Source organism: Scyliorhinus canicula, chromosome 1, assembly GCF_902713615.1.
Source record: "Scyliorhinus canicula chromosome 1, sScyCan1.1, whole genome shotgun sequence".
NCBI lineage: Eukaryota > Metazoa > Chordata > Chondrichthyes > Carcharhiniformes > Scyliorhinidae > Scyliorhinus > Scyliorhinus canicula.
In genome coordinates, this window is record NC_052146.1 from 206,291,617 (window position 1) to 206,305,081 (window position 13,465).

The 13,465-nt window shown below is 46.6% G+C and overlaps 1 protein-coding gene across 1 annotated transcript in view; it reads left to right on the forward strand.

Moving 5' to 3' along the window:
• LOC119971201 (1-phosphatidylinositol 4,5-bisphosphate phosphodiesterase beta-4) overlaps window positions 1-13,465 on the forward strand; it is a 595,914-nt gene that overhangs the window by 386,519 nt on the left and 195,930 nt on the right. Inside the window, exons 13-14 of the mRNA XM_038806423.1 lie at window positions 4,706-4,763; window positions 7,835-7,943. Coding sequence (XP_038662351.1) covers window positions 4,706-4,763; window positions 7,835-7,943 — 167 coding nt within the window. The remainder of the gene's footprint in view (window positions 1-4,705; window positions 4,764-7,834; window positions 7,944-13,465) is intronic.

The following is a 13,465-nucleotide window of genomic DNA, read 5'->3' on the forward strand; positions in this document are numbered from 1 at the left end:
TGGAGGTGAGACCCACGCAGATACAGGGAGAATGTGCAAATTGTACACGGACAACGACCCAAAGCCGGGATCGAACTTGGGACCTCGGCGCCGTGAGGTAACAGTGCTAACCACTGAGCTACCATGCCGTCCCAGGGCCAGTTTTCAGAAACCATCATCACCTAAATTCAAGGTGATGCAGAGAATTCCTTCTTCACTAAACTTCCAGTGTCAGCCCTCTGCACCGGACATTGCTTCCAGTATCAGCCCCCTGAACCGGACACTGCTTCCAGTGTCAGCCCTCTACGCTGGTCACTGCTTCCAGTATCAGCCCCCTGAACCGGACATTGCTTCCAGTGTCAGCCCTCTGCACCAAGCACTGCTTCCAGTGTCAGCCCCCTGAACCGGACACTGCTTCCAGTGCCATCCCTCTGCACTGGTCACTGCTTCCAGTGCCATCCCTCTGCACTGGTCACTGCTTCCAGTGTCAGCCCTCTGCACCGGACATTGCTTCCAGTATCAGCCCCCTGAACCGGACACTGCTCCCAGTGTCAGCCCTCTGTACTGGTCACTGCTCCCAGTGTCAGCCCTCTGTACTGTTCACTGCTTCCAGTGTCAGCCCTCTGTACTGGTCACTGCTCCCAGTGTCAGCCCTCTGCACCGGACACTGCTTCCAGTGTCAGCCCTCTACGCTGGTCACTGCTTCCAGTATCAGCCCCCTGAACCGGACATTGCTTCCAGTGTCAGCCCTCTGCACCAAGCACTGCTTCCAGTGTCAGCCCCCTGAACCGGACACTGCTTCCAGTGCCATCCCTCTGCACTGGTCACTGCTTCCAGTGCCATCCCTCTGCACTGGTCACTGCTTCCAGTGTCAGCCCTCTGCACCGGACATTGCTTCCAGTATCAGCCCCCTGAACCGGACACTGCTCCCAGTGTCAGCCCTCTGTACTGGTCACTGCTCCCAGTGTCAGCCCTCTGTACTGTTCACTGCTTCCAGTGTCAGCCCTCTGTACTGGTCACTGCTCCCAGCGTCAGCCCTCTGCACCGGACACTGCTTCCAGTGTCAGCCCTCTGTACTGGTCATTGCTTCCAGTGCCATCCCTCTGTACTGGTCACTGCTTCCAGTGTCAGCCCTCTGCACTGGTCACTGCTTCCAGTGTCAGCCCTCTGCACCGGACATTGCTTCCAGTATCAGCCCCCTGAACCGGACACTGCTCCCAGTGTCAGCCCTCTGTACTGGTCACTGCTCCCAGTGTCAGCCCTCTGTACTGTTCACTGCTCCCAGTGTCAGCCCTCTGTACTGGTCACTGCTCCCAGTGTCAGCCCTCTGTACTGGTCACTGCCTCCAGTGTCAGCCCTCTGCACCGGACACTGCCTCCAGTGTCAGCCCTCTGCAGTGGTCACTGCTCCCAGTATCAGCCCTCTGCACTGGTCACTGCTTCGAGTGTCAGCCCCCTGAACCGGACACTGCTTTCAGTGTCACCCCTCTGCACTGTTCACTGCTCCCAGTGTCAGCCCTCTGCACCGGACACTGCTTCCAGTGTCAGCCCTCTGCACTGTTCACTGCTCCCAGTGTCAGCCCTCTGCACCGGACACTGCTTCCAGTGTCAGCCCTCTGCACTGTTCACTGCTCCCAGTGTCAGCCCTCTGCACCGGACACTGCTTCGAGTGTCAGCCCTCTGTACTGGATCACGCTTTCAGTGTCAGCCCTCTGAACCGTACACTGCTTCCAGTGTCAGCCCCCTGAACCGGACACTGCTTCCAGCGTCAGCCCTCTGCACAGGACACTGCTTCCAGTGTCAGCCCTCTGCACTGGTCACTGCTTCCAGTGTCAGCCCCCTGAACCGGACACTGCTTCCAGCGTCAGCCCTCTGCACAGGACACTGCTTCCAGTGTAGCCATCTACAGTGGGTTGGTTTCAAATATTAAACTTCACAGCCGAACCTGAGGTCTGATGGCAGCTTAAAACCAAAAATAATGAACTGACACCTAATAAATCCATCACTTTTCATGTGGACGTATGTGGGAGTTTTAAGTGCTGAGCATCAACATTAATGAACACAATTTTCAAACATGTAATCAATGAACTTGTACGTCCTTCCTTGGAGTATATGAGAGTTTAATTTTACTTCCTTTATGTTTGAAAATTGCTGGCGCTGCTAACTTCATCCACCATAAATTTTAAACTAGCCGGAAGAGCTGCACCTTAATTATTGCACCTCAATAATTTTTTTTTTAAATTTAGAGTAGCCAACTATTTTCTTTCCAATTAAGGGGCAATTTATTGTGGCCAATCCACCTAGCCTGCACATCTTTGGGTTGTGGGGGTCAAACCCACACAGACATGGGGAGAATGTGCAAACTCGACATGGACAGTGACCCAGGGCCGGGATTCGAACCCGGGTCATCAGCGCCGCAGTCCCAGTGTTAACCACTGTGCTACATGACACCCTTTCACCTCAATAATTGATCATTTCATTTTACCCAGGCTAGAGAATGTGAAACTGGGGAGCATATCCTCGGGTGAAGACCAATTAGGGTTGTGTGGAGGCAAAGTTCCTTCACTTGACGCCATAATCTGTAGCATTCTCGAGGGTTCTGGGTGCTGAGTTGGAGTATATTCGAGGCTGAGATGACATCAATATGTGGACTCTAAATGATTCAAGGAATAAGCTGAAAAGAGCAAAGTGGCATTGAGAGAGACGTTGAACAATGATCAGACTCGAGGGGTTGTTTGGCCAACTATTTCTTACCCCTCAGTACTTTTCCAGGCATAGCTATGTTTTTAGTTATATTTTATCATAATGGCAGCTTTTTCTGGAGGATTAAAATTCTTAATGGCCCTTTATTTCTCATGTCCTCAATTCCATGTGTTCAGTATTTCCGTATCCCATGGATTAGCTTCCAGTTTTCATCAACTAACAGTGATTCTTTCCATTCTGGAAGTTCATGCATCTTTGCTCAGCTGTGAGCTGCCAGTAAAAGTTGATTCTGACAAGGAAGGAGGTGGGCCAAGTGCAATGGGCTACAATTCGGTTTGCTGGGTGATTTCACACTCCACAACTGATTTAAAACAAATCTTTGTCACTCTCCTGGTCCATTGTCATGTTTTTGCTTGTTGAGAACATTAGTTCAGGTGAGTCACAATAGGCTTGTTGGCATCATCAAAGAAAAGAAAAATAATTGACTTTATATAGCACCGTTCAAGACCGCCAGATCACTTGAAGTGCTTCATAGCCAAAGGCCTTTATTCATCGTTGTGACCGCAGGTTTTCCCACAACTAGGTCCCACATGCAGCAATGAAATAGTTGCCAGGTAATCTATCTTGATTAGACATTGACGAGGACTTCCCTGCTGTTAGACCAAAGAAAAGTACAGCACAGGATCATGCCCTTCAGCCCTCCAAGCCTGCGCCAATTATGCTGCCCTCTAACCTAAACCTTTTACACTTCTGGGGCCCGTATCTCTCTATATACATGCTGTTCATGTATTTGTCAAGACACCCCTCAAACGTCACTACCGTCCCTGCTTCTGACAGCGAGTTCCAGACACCCACTACCTTCTATGTAAAAAAACCTTCTCTCACACATCTCCTCTAAACTTTGCCCCTCACACCTTAAACCTATGTCCCCATGTAATTTACTCTTCCGCCCTGGGAAAAAAACTTTTGACTATCCATTCTGTCCGTGCCACTCATAATTTTGTAGACCTCTATCAGGTCGCCCCTCAACCTCCATCGTTCCAGTGAGAGCAAACCAAGTTTATCCAACCTCTCCTCATAGCTAATGCCCTCCATACCAGGCAACATCCTGGTAAATCTCTTCTGTACCCTCTCCAAAGCTTCCACATCCTTATGGTACTGTACCGCCCACAATTGAACACTATATTCAAAGAGTGGCCTAACTTCAGGTTCTATACAGCTGCAGCTTGACTTGCCAATTTTTATACTCAATGCCAATGAAGGCAAACATGCCGTATGCCTTCTTGACCACCTACTCCACCTGCATTGCCACTTTCAAAATAGCATCAAAGGATCTTTCACAATTACCTGTGGGTGGCCTAGATTAAAGTCTCACTTGAAAGGTGGCACCTGAGATGCTGCAGCACCCTGTCTGGAGCGTCAGTCTTGATTTTTGTGCCGTAAGTCCTGGAGTGGGACTTGATCTTGGAATCTTTCGATCCAGAAGAGAGAGTGGTACCCACTGATCCATGGCTGATACTGTGGGATCTATATTTCCAGGAATTGAAGCAAATTGACTGTCAACAGCCATTTTAATAAGAAACAGTAAAATATTGGAATAATTACAGAAGAAAACTTCCTTTACAGAAGAGGAAAATATATCCCTTTATTCTGAGCTGAAATCATTTGCTTATGATAAGAGATCTCCAAACTTTGGAGTGCATAAAATGAATGGATTGCTGTTTATTGTTTTAATCTCAAAGTAAGAGTAACATGTTGAATATTTGCAGTTCGTGCATTTAACTGTTTGAGGATTACAGTAACCACCAGGGCTAACTGAGTGAAGAAAATATTTGGATGTGATTTTCAGAGTATACTGCAATTAGAGAACCATTAAGTGATTCTGGCCATCCCTCTAACATTGGGGGTTTCAAGGCGAACATTTTGCAACTGCAAAGAGATTTCAGTCAGGGGTTATGTTTTGAAAATCATTAATTATGCAGAAATATGCAAACAACTTACATTTTTACTGAATTCCTTTTCAGCAATGGCGACAAATCTGATTACTTAGCTGTAGACCAATTAGTCAGCTTTCTGAATGAAGTAAGCTTCTTTCATTCATTAACTGCGTGATGTATCTGTTTTGTAGCCGCTTGCTTTATTCCTGCCATCCCACTGCATGCAACGCATGGTTTGTGCCACTGCTTTTGTCCTGCTCTTAATCTGTGTAAGCAACGCCAGCATCCCGGTGCACACAATGAAACCCAACTTCCTCCAAGATTAAATTTGCTTTTGCTGTGAAGGTGCTGCATGGCTGCTTTCGTACAATGTACAATGGATGTTGAGTGGATTGGGCCGTTACTGTATCGGTTAGAAATGTAAGAATTTATTTGTAAGCTGATAACCTTTGGGTGATTCTTTCTCAATTGCCATTGTGTTGTTAGAAGCAAGACTATCTCTTCTTAAAAATACATATTTTGTGATCTTTGATTCTACAGCCCTGATGCTATGGTGTGGGGTACACACACACAGCTGTTGAATGCATTTGTATACCCATTTTTTTTAGCGGCTACTCTTCATGGGACATTGCACCTTTATTGTATTTATTTACTGTACATATTTACTCATTTATCACCTCGTCTAAAGCAGCGGGGGATAATATTTCTGTGTGTCAAATGTTTGCATATCACTATCCCACTTAATAACTTCAGGGGCTATAGAACTTGGTCATCATAAGCCAATATAGTCTTTCTGTCTGCATGTGTATTTTAATCATGACTATAAAATCTACCTACTGCCGTAGTGTGTACTATACTTTGGCCACGTGTGCAGAATAATGGTCATTCATATTTTGCATTATTTGTGTGATGACTTTGAGCAGACCGGTTGATATTTTTGTGTATTTTATGGAAAATTAGTCTAACCTCCCTTCAGCTTGTGTGGCTAAAGATCAGGGACAACATCTAGAACATTGGTTTCATAGGTAAAATGAATCAGTTAGTGATTTTGATTACCATGGGCCTCCCAATCTGACTTTTTTCTTTCAGGTTCTGACTGTATGTCATATGTGCTTCATTTAAATGCCTAATACCTGTAGGAATTAGTTCAGGGGGTGGGGGCAGTTTTCCACAAAATTATGGGTTTGCCCTGTTCCCATTTATATTGCTCTTTGTAAATGTTTTTAAAAGTTATTTGGCCATTTGTGCTTTCCATTTCCCGATTGGCTGTCTGTGGGAATTCTTTAATGTGATTTGCCACTTGGATAGCTTGATGACATCACTGCAGCTCTCAGCAAAGCTTTCTTCAAGGTCATCAGTCAGCGCCTTTGCTTCTCAGTCGACCTCTAAATCCAGGGCTCAAAAAGTACAATTAAAAAAAAAATTAGACATCAATATCACCTAAACTATCACCAGCAATTTTAACTTCCTGGTTCCCCAGTGTCGCATTTAGGGGTAACACAATGATGCATTGGGGAATCCCTCGAGGAAGTTTGCATGTAAGGGTTTACTCGACAATTGCCCAGAAGTGCTAACTTCCTCTGGCATTTGCTCTGGGTTGGAAACCATTCGACAGAAGCTATTTAAATTACAAACTTCGGGCGGTTCTGCCAGTTTTACCCTGATAATTACTCTGGACAAATTAGCGGGGGAAAAATCCCTCCCCCCGAGCAACCTCACATAGCCCGAATCCACCTACAGTCCGATCCACTAGTGCCGTAAAAAGGAGATGTTGCTTATATCTCTGCCTCAGTTACTACACGCCGATGCAGCTGGGGATGCACTTCGCAGCTCCTGTGTTACCCAGCCTGAGTGAGGAAGGTTTGGCAAGACATGGGGCTTAAGAATCCCAGTGTGGTCAGTCTGCTGAGAGTGGCAATCTGTCGGAGATTGACGCTCAGAGAAAGTCAGGGGCAACAGCATAAATACATTCGATATGAGAAATAGTTTAAATAGTTTAAAGATATAGCCCAAGAAAGATTTTGACATCCTTTCTTTTAATTTGTTAAACTTTATGACAAGTTGATATGACCCCATTTGAAATGCATTTTAGCATCACTAATGAAAATGCTATTTTCTTCATTGCTCAGCTTTATCTCCAAAATAAAATGGCATTTTCCAGCAAACTTTTCAAGTGAGCCTCTTTTAAATGTGACTCCTGAAAATACCCTCTGCTTCATTATAAGCCCACTATTCAACAAGCGAATTTGTCACATATGACCAACATGTATGCCAAATGTGCGTACACAGGCAAGTTGCAGTGCACTAAATGATGCCCCAGGTTACAGCAGCAAATGCAGCACAGCCAGGAGATATAACTGGTCTGCGTGGTTCAGTATCAGTTTATCCAGCGAATTTACTGCCTCCACTATCAGGAACATGAATATATATATTTGAACATCTGCTTAGGGATATTCTTGTGGAAATAAGGGTCAGGGTTTTTCTTCTCAAAATAGCGTTACAAAGCAACCTCAATTTTTTTTTCTTATAAACTTAGTGTACCCAATTCATTTTTTTTCCAATTAAGGGGCAATTTAGCATGGCCAGTCCACCTACCCTTCATATCTTTGGGTTGTGGGGGCGAAACCCACGCAAGCACGGGGAGAATGTGCAAACACCACAAGGACAGTGACCCAGAGCTGGGATCGAACCAGGGATCTTAGCGCCATGAGGCTGCAGGGCTAACCCACTGCATCACCATGCTGCCCTTCAAAGCAACCTCAATTGAGTATTAATTGTTCATTTGAAAACTACTGCAGTGTAGCTGACTATGTCTTAATCCAAGAGGATTGTCACAAGTGCCCTCGAATCTGATCAAAAATCTCAAGAATAACAATCTTTTGTAGAAATATTAATGTAATTTCATGGCCAGCCAGACATACTTATACAGAAACTATATTATTTCCGAAAAACACTCAAACACTTTGGATAACATTCCAGTGTTGATAGATATTTAATTTATTTTAGGTAAAGGAGCTAACTCAAACAAAAGGGGTTATGTTCAGAAAGAATGTTGTAACATTATATACTTGATCATTAAACACGGTGACTTGGAAAAGGGGCAAGTGCAAGTATTTTATCTTCTGTCAGCTCCCTTGCACAATCATTGACATTGTTTTAGGTTGTAAGTCACTGTGAGGAAACACTTTAATTCAGGCTTCTCCTTACTGACTGCAGAATCAACGCGATCCTCGTTTGAATGAAATTTTGTTCCCCTTCTATGAGTCAAAAAGAGCAATGCAGATACTTGAGAATTATGAGCCAGATGAAGAGCTGAGAAAGCAAGGTAAGCACTCTCTCCTGTATCACCTCACTACAGTGGAAAAGAGTTCAGGTGACTGTGGGATTCATCTTCAGCAGTGATTCGTCCTGTTGTTTTAAACCGTTGACACATTTTACAATAAATGCTTTTGTTAACCTTTTTCTTAGTTCCCTATTAGAACCTGATGTATGCACCTAGGTTAGCTGTCAACTATCCAAATATGTCAGTGGAACTCCCCACACACAATACAAACCTCCATGTGCTAATATAAGTTATGATTAATAATGTAAAACTTTGCTATACTTCTCTTTGGGGAGTTCGTATTTCAAGTCCGTTTGTGACCTGCAAAGTCATTGGGACAGAATTTTCTGACACAATAACTGAAGCTTCATGGCGCTTGCTGCTATTTATACCCAAATGGTTCAGCCATTTCTGGCAAGGGGAAAATGTAAGGTCACACATGGATGCCTAGAAGCTGCACCACTCCGCTGTTGGCACCTCGCTGCCTGACTGCTCATTGAAATGCATTGGTCAAATGAAAAGTTGCTGGTAGATATAAACTAAACTAACGCCACAGAAAGTTAAATCATGTCTATTTTGGCTGAAGTGGCATTTTGACCAGTGTTGATTACTGCCTCTTGTAAGTCGTTTAAACTTAGATGTGGAAAGGCAAATCATGCTCTTGGCAAATGCCATTACATGCCCTGCTTCATAGAGCAAATGATGGCCCCATATTTCTGAATGCAGAAAATGCATTGGAAGAGTTTTATAAATATATGAAAAGTAAAAACATTTTTAAAAAAAAAACAGAAATTGAATAGGATCTGTGAAATTGACCGATTTGATGGAAGTCTTTGTTTATGAAATCTCATCCCAGTTGCTTTGTAAAAAGCTGTCAGAATTGACAGTCTATCAGAGGACCACAATGAGTGGTGTGGGCACCTTACTGGTATTCTAGAAGTGATCTTTCCTGTGCATCTACCAATGCCAAACCTGACTTGAGGGTCCATGAGCTTGGTGCCTGAAATGGGACAATTTTCCATTTTCAAGTGCATACAGCCCTCCTGTTGATGAACATAAATTGCCTAAAAGTGAGTGCAGTTTGTATGGAACCAGCAACTGTAACATTACTAAACTGATCAGCTCTGAGCTTAAGCTGGAAAATGTTTCAGCTGAATTTCAGAAGTGTTTCACCTTCACCACAACGGATCCCTTACTTTATAATAAATCATGCAGTGAGTGAGGCTCTTTCTAAGTACTCTGACTTGTACAAAGCATTACTTCAGGAGCTATGAGAATTCTCTGGTTGTTTACTAGAAGTAACATTTCCTCCTCACTTAGTTTGTTTTCCAATTAAGGGGCAATTCAGCGTGACCAATCCACCTACCCAGCAACTCTTTGGGTTGTGGGGCTGAGACCCATGCAGATAAGGGGAGGATTTGCAAACTCCACGCAGACAGTGACCGGGGGGGTTGGGATCGAACCCGGGTCCTCGGTGGTGTGAGCTAACCACTGCACCACCGTGCCGTCCCTCTCCTCACTTAGTTAATAAATATTTAGTGCATTGAATCAACAAATTCCTGACAACAGTTTCACAGTATAGTGGGCATTTTGTTTGAAAATATATTTATTATTTAGAAGAGCAACAGAATTTAAATCCTGGCGCTCTCATCTGGGGCTGTTTAGCACAGGGCTAGATCGCAGGCTTTGAAAGCAGACAAAGGCAGGCCAGCAGTACGGTTCAATTCCCGTAACAGCCTCCCCGAACAGGTGCCGGAATGTGGCGACTAGGGGCTTTTCACAGTAACTTCATTTGAAGCCTACTTGTGACAATAAACGATTTTCATTTCATTTCATTTAATTTCATCAGAGATTCCCCCCCCACATCAGAGACTTCCCCCTCCACATCAGAGACTTCCCCCTCCACATCAGGGACTCCCCCCACCCCCCCACATCAGAGACTCTCCCCCCCCCCCCCAACATCAGGGACTTCCCCCCCCCCCTCCACATCAGAGACATCCCCCTCCACATCAGGGACTTCCCCCCCCCCTCCACATCAGAGACTTCCCCCTCCACATCAGGGACTCCCCCCCCCCCCCCTCCACATCAGAGACTCCCCCCTCCACATCAGAGACTCCCCCCCCCAACATCAGAGGACACCCCCCCACATCAGAGACTCCCCCCTCCACATCAGAGACTCCCCCCTCCGCATCAGAGACTCCCCCCTCCACATCAGAGATCTCCCCCTCCACATCAGAGACTCCCCCCCCCCCATCAGAGACTCCCCCCTCCACATCAGAGACTCTCCCTCCACATCAGAGACACCCCCTCCACATCAGGGACTTCCCTCGCCCCCCTTCCACATCAGAGACCTCTCCCCCCCCCCTCCACATCAGAGATTCCCCCCTTCCACATCAGAGGTCTCCCCCCTCCACATCAGAGATCTCCCTCCTTCCACATCAGAGATCTCCCCCTCCACATCAGAGACCCCCCTCCACATCAGAGACTCTCCCCCCCACATCAGAGACTCCCCCCCCCCACATCAGAGACTCCCCCCTCCAGATCAGAGACTCCCCCTTCCACATCAGAGACCCCCCTCCACATCAGAGACTCTCCCCCCCACATCAGAGACTCTCCCTCCCACATCAGAGACTCTCCCCCCCCCACATCAGAGACTCCCCCCTCCACATCAGAGACTCCCCCTTCCACATCAGAGACCCCCCTCCACATCAGACACCCCCCTCCACATCAGACACCCCCCTCCTCATCAGAGATCTCCCCCCTCCACATCAGAGACTCCCCCCTCCACATCAGAGACTTCCCCCCCTTCCACATCAGAGACTCCCCCCTCCACATCAGAGACTTCCCCCCCTTCCACATCAGAGATTCCCCCCCTTCCACATGAGATTCCCCCCCTTCCACATCAGAGATCTCCCCCCCCCTCCACATCAGAGATCTTCCCCCCTCCACAGCAGAGACCCCCCTTCCACATCAGAGATCTCCCTCCTTCCACATCAGAGATCCCCCCTTCCACATCAGAGACTCCCCCCCCCCTCCATATCAGAGACTCTCCCCCCCCCCCCTCCATATCAGAGACCCCCCCGCTTCCACATCAGAGACCCCTTCCTCTTAGTTACCTCTGCCTGGAGGCTAAATAACAGTCCAGGCAGAAACAGTGAAAAGTCATTGCATTTTTAACTACCACCGCTTACGGCTGCTGCCTCAGACAGAGATATAGAAAACAGCAGCTGTTACTTCATAAAAAACCAAAATACAGCGCAATGTTTGAACCCCCTCAGGTCCTTTGATCTGCAAGGCTTCTATTCATTTCAAAGAGCAATAGCTTTTAGTAGGCTGTAATTGACAGGCTAATAGCTTCCAGACAGCCAGGTATCTGGATTGTTTATTTTCATTTCCCTTCACACTTGAATACATCCCAGTACCTGCTTTGAATCTAAGCACATGTTATAAACATCTAGGAGTTAAGTACATTTACTTCCTCTTTTTCTCTCAGCAGAAAGCACTTACCTGCTTTTGCTGTGGTCAGGAGCTATCAACCATAGCCTAATGATTAGAAATATTGTGGTTAGGTTCAAAGCAGGTTACTTGAGATGCATTCAAGTGTGAAGGGAAAATAAAATAAAAATCCAAACAACTGGCTGCCTGGGAGCTGTTACCCTGTCAGCTATAGCCGCTTAAAATCAGTTTCTCTTTGAGAATAGAAAAACTCGCAGATCAAAGGATCTGAGAGGGTCTAAAGCCTTGTGATGTTTTCTACATCAAAAATGCAGGTGTAAGAATCATATAGTTTACAGTGCAGAAGGAGGCCATTCGGCGCATCGAGTCTGCACCAGCTCTTGGAAAGAGCACACTATCCCCATAACCCAGTAACCCCACCGAACACTAGGGACAATTTTAGCATGGCCAAGCACCTAACCTGCTCATCTTTGGACTGTGGGAGGGAACCAGAGCACCCGGAGGAAACCCACGCACACACAGGGAGAGCGTGCAGGCTCCGCACAGAGTGACCCAAGCCGGGAATTGAACCTGCGACCCTGGAGCTGGAAGCAATTGTGCTAACCACTATGCTACCGTGCAGTAAGGGGCTGCTAAGCGGGGAAAAGCTGTGATTTTTCATTATTTCTTCCTGGACTGTTCGTTAGCTTCCAGGAAAGCTAATGATCCTGGTTGCCACACCACCAGAAGGATGTGGAAGCTTTGGACAGGGTGCAGAGGAGGTTTATCAGGATGTTGCCTAGTCTGGAGGGTGCTGGCTATGCGGAGAGGCTGAATAGACTCGGACTGTTTTCATTAGAAAGGTGGGGGCCCTGATAGACGTCTACAAGATTATGTGGGGCATGGATAGAGTGGATGGATAGGCACTCTTTCCCAGTGTGGAGGGGACAGTCACCAGGGGGCATAGGTTTAAGGTCCGTGGGGCAATGTTTAAAGGAGATGTGCAAGGCAGTTTCTTTACACAGAGGGTGGTGAGTACCTGGAACGTGTTGCCGGGGAGGTTGTGGAAGCAGATATATTAACGGCGTTCAAAAGGCATCTTGACAAACACATGGATAGGTTGGGTATAGAGGAATACGGCACAAGGCAGTGCTGAGGGCTTTGGCCAAGGTTGGTATCCTGACCAGTACAGGCTTGGAGGGCTGAAGGGCCGATTCCTCTGCTGTATTGTTCTTTGTTCTTGAAAGGGTGACTGACTGGGGGGGGGGGGGGGGGGATGGAGGGAGCCATCTGATGGGGAGGGGGGGGGGGGTCTCTGGTGGCGGTGTCTGATGGGGGTCTCTGGTTGGGTCACCCTCAGATGCATTCATTGGGATGGGGTGACCATCAATTCCTGTGTGTGTGTGTTGGGGGGAGGTGGCATGATGAAACATGCCCCTACTTGTCGGTGGGGGAGGTGGGGGCAGGGGTTGAATTGGGCCGGTGAGGGGGATCCGGCTCCTGTATCTCCGCTCAAAATGGCAGCCCGCTAGCAGGATTTGGAATGTATTCCCTTAAACTGCGCTGTAATCTTCTATGTTCTATATATAAACTCTCCACGATGCATAAATTAGCATGGCAAGGGAGAGTGTATCGCTTCTGGGCACAACTCCTAGCGTCAGCACAGACCAGGAATGATTCTATTTTGCCAGGCGGGCAGAGTCCTCCAAATAAAGTATCCTGCCCAAAGTTTTCGAAGCAGGCAACGTAATAAAACAAATTCCTTTTTATCTTCTCCATACATTAAACAATATTCATTGGCACATTTAAGCGTGGTGACTTGGTGCAGTTTCATCAATGCAGCTGAAATGGGAATGTCATCAAAGCGAATGAGATGATTTTTAATACTTGAAACGATTTCTGAAATAGTGCTAATGCCGCCACTGCCCACACAGCCGGCACCCCCTCCTCCATCTGTGAAAGCTCACTAAAGCTCATTGTTTTGATCAGAGGATGAGGTCAGTTTTGTGCTTGGGACTGTCTTCCAATGCAGTTCTTTTTTTAAAACAGGATTAGAAGTCACAGAAACCCGATTTATGCTTGGCAGAACT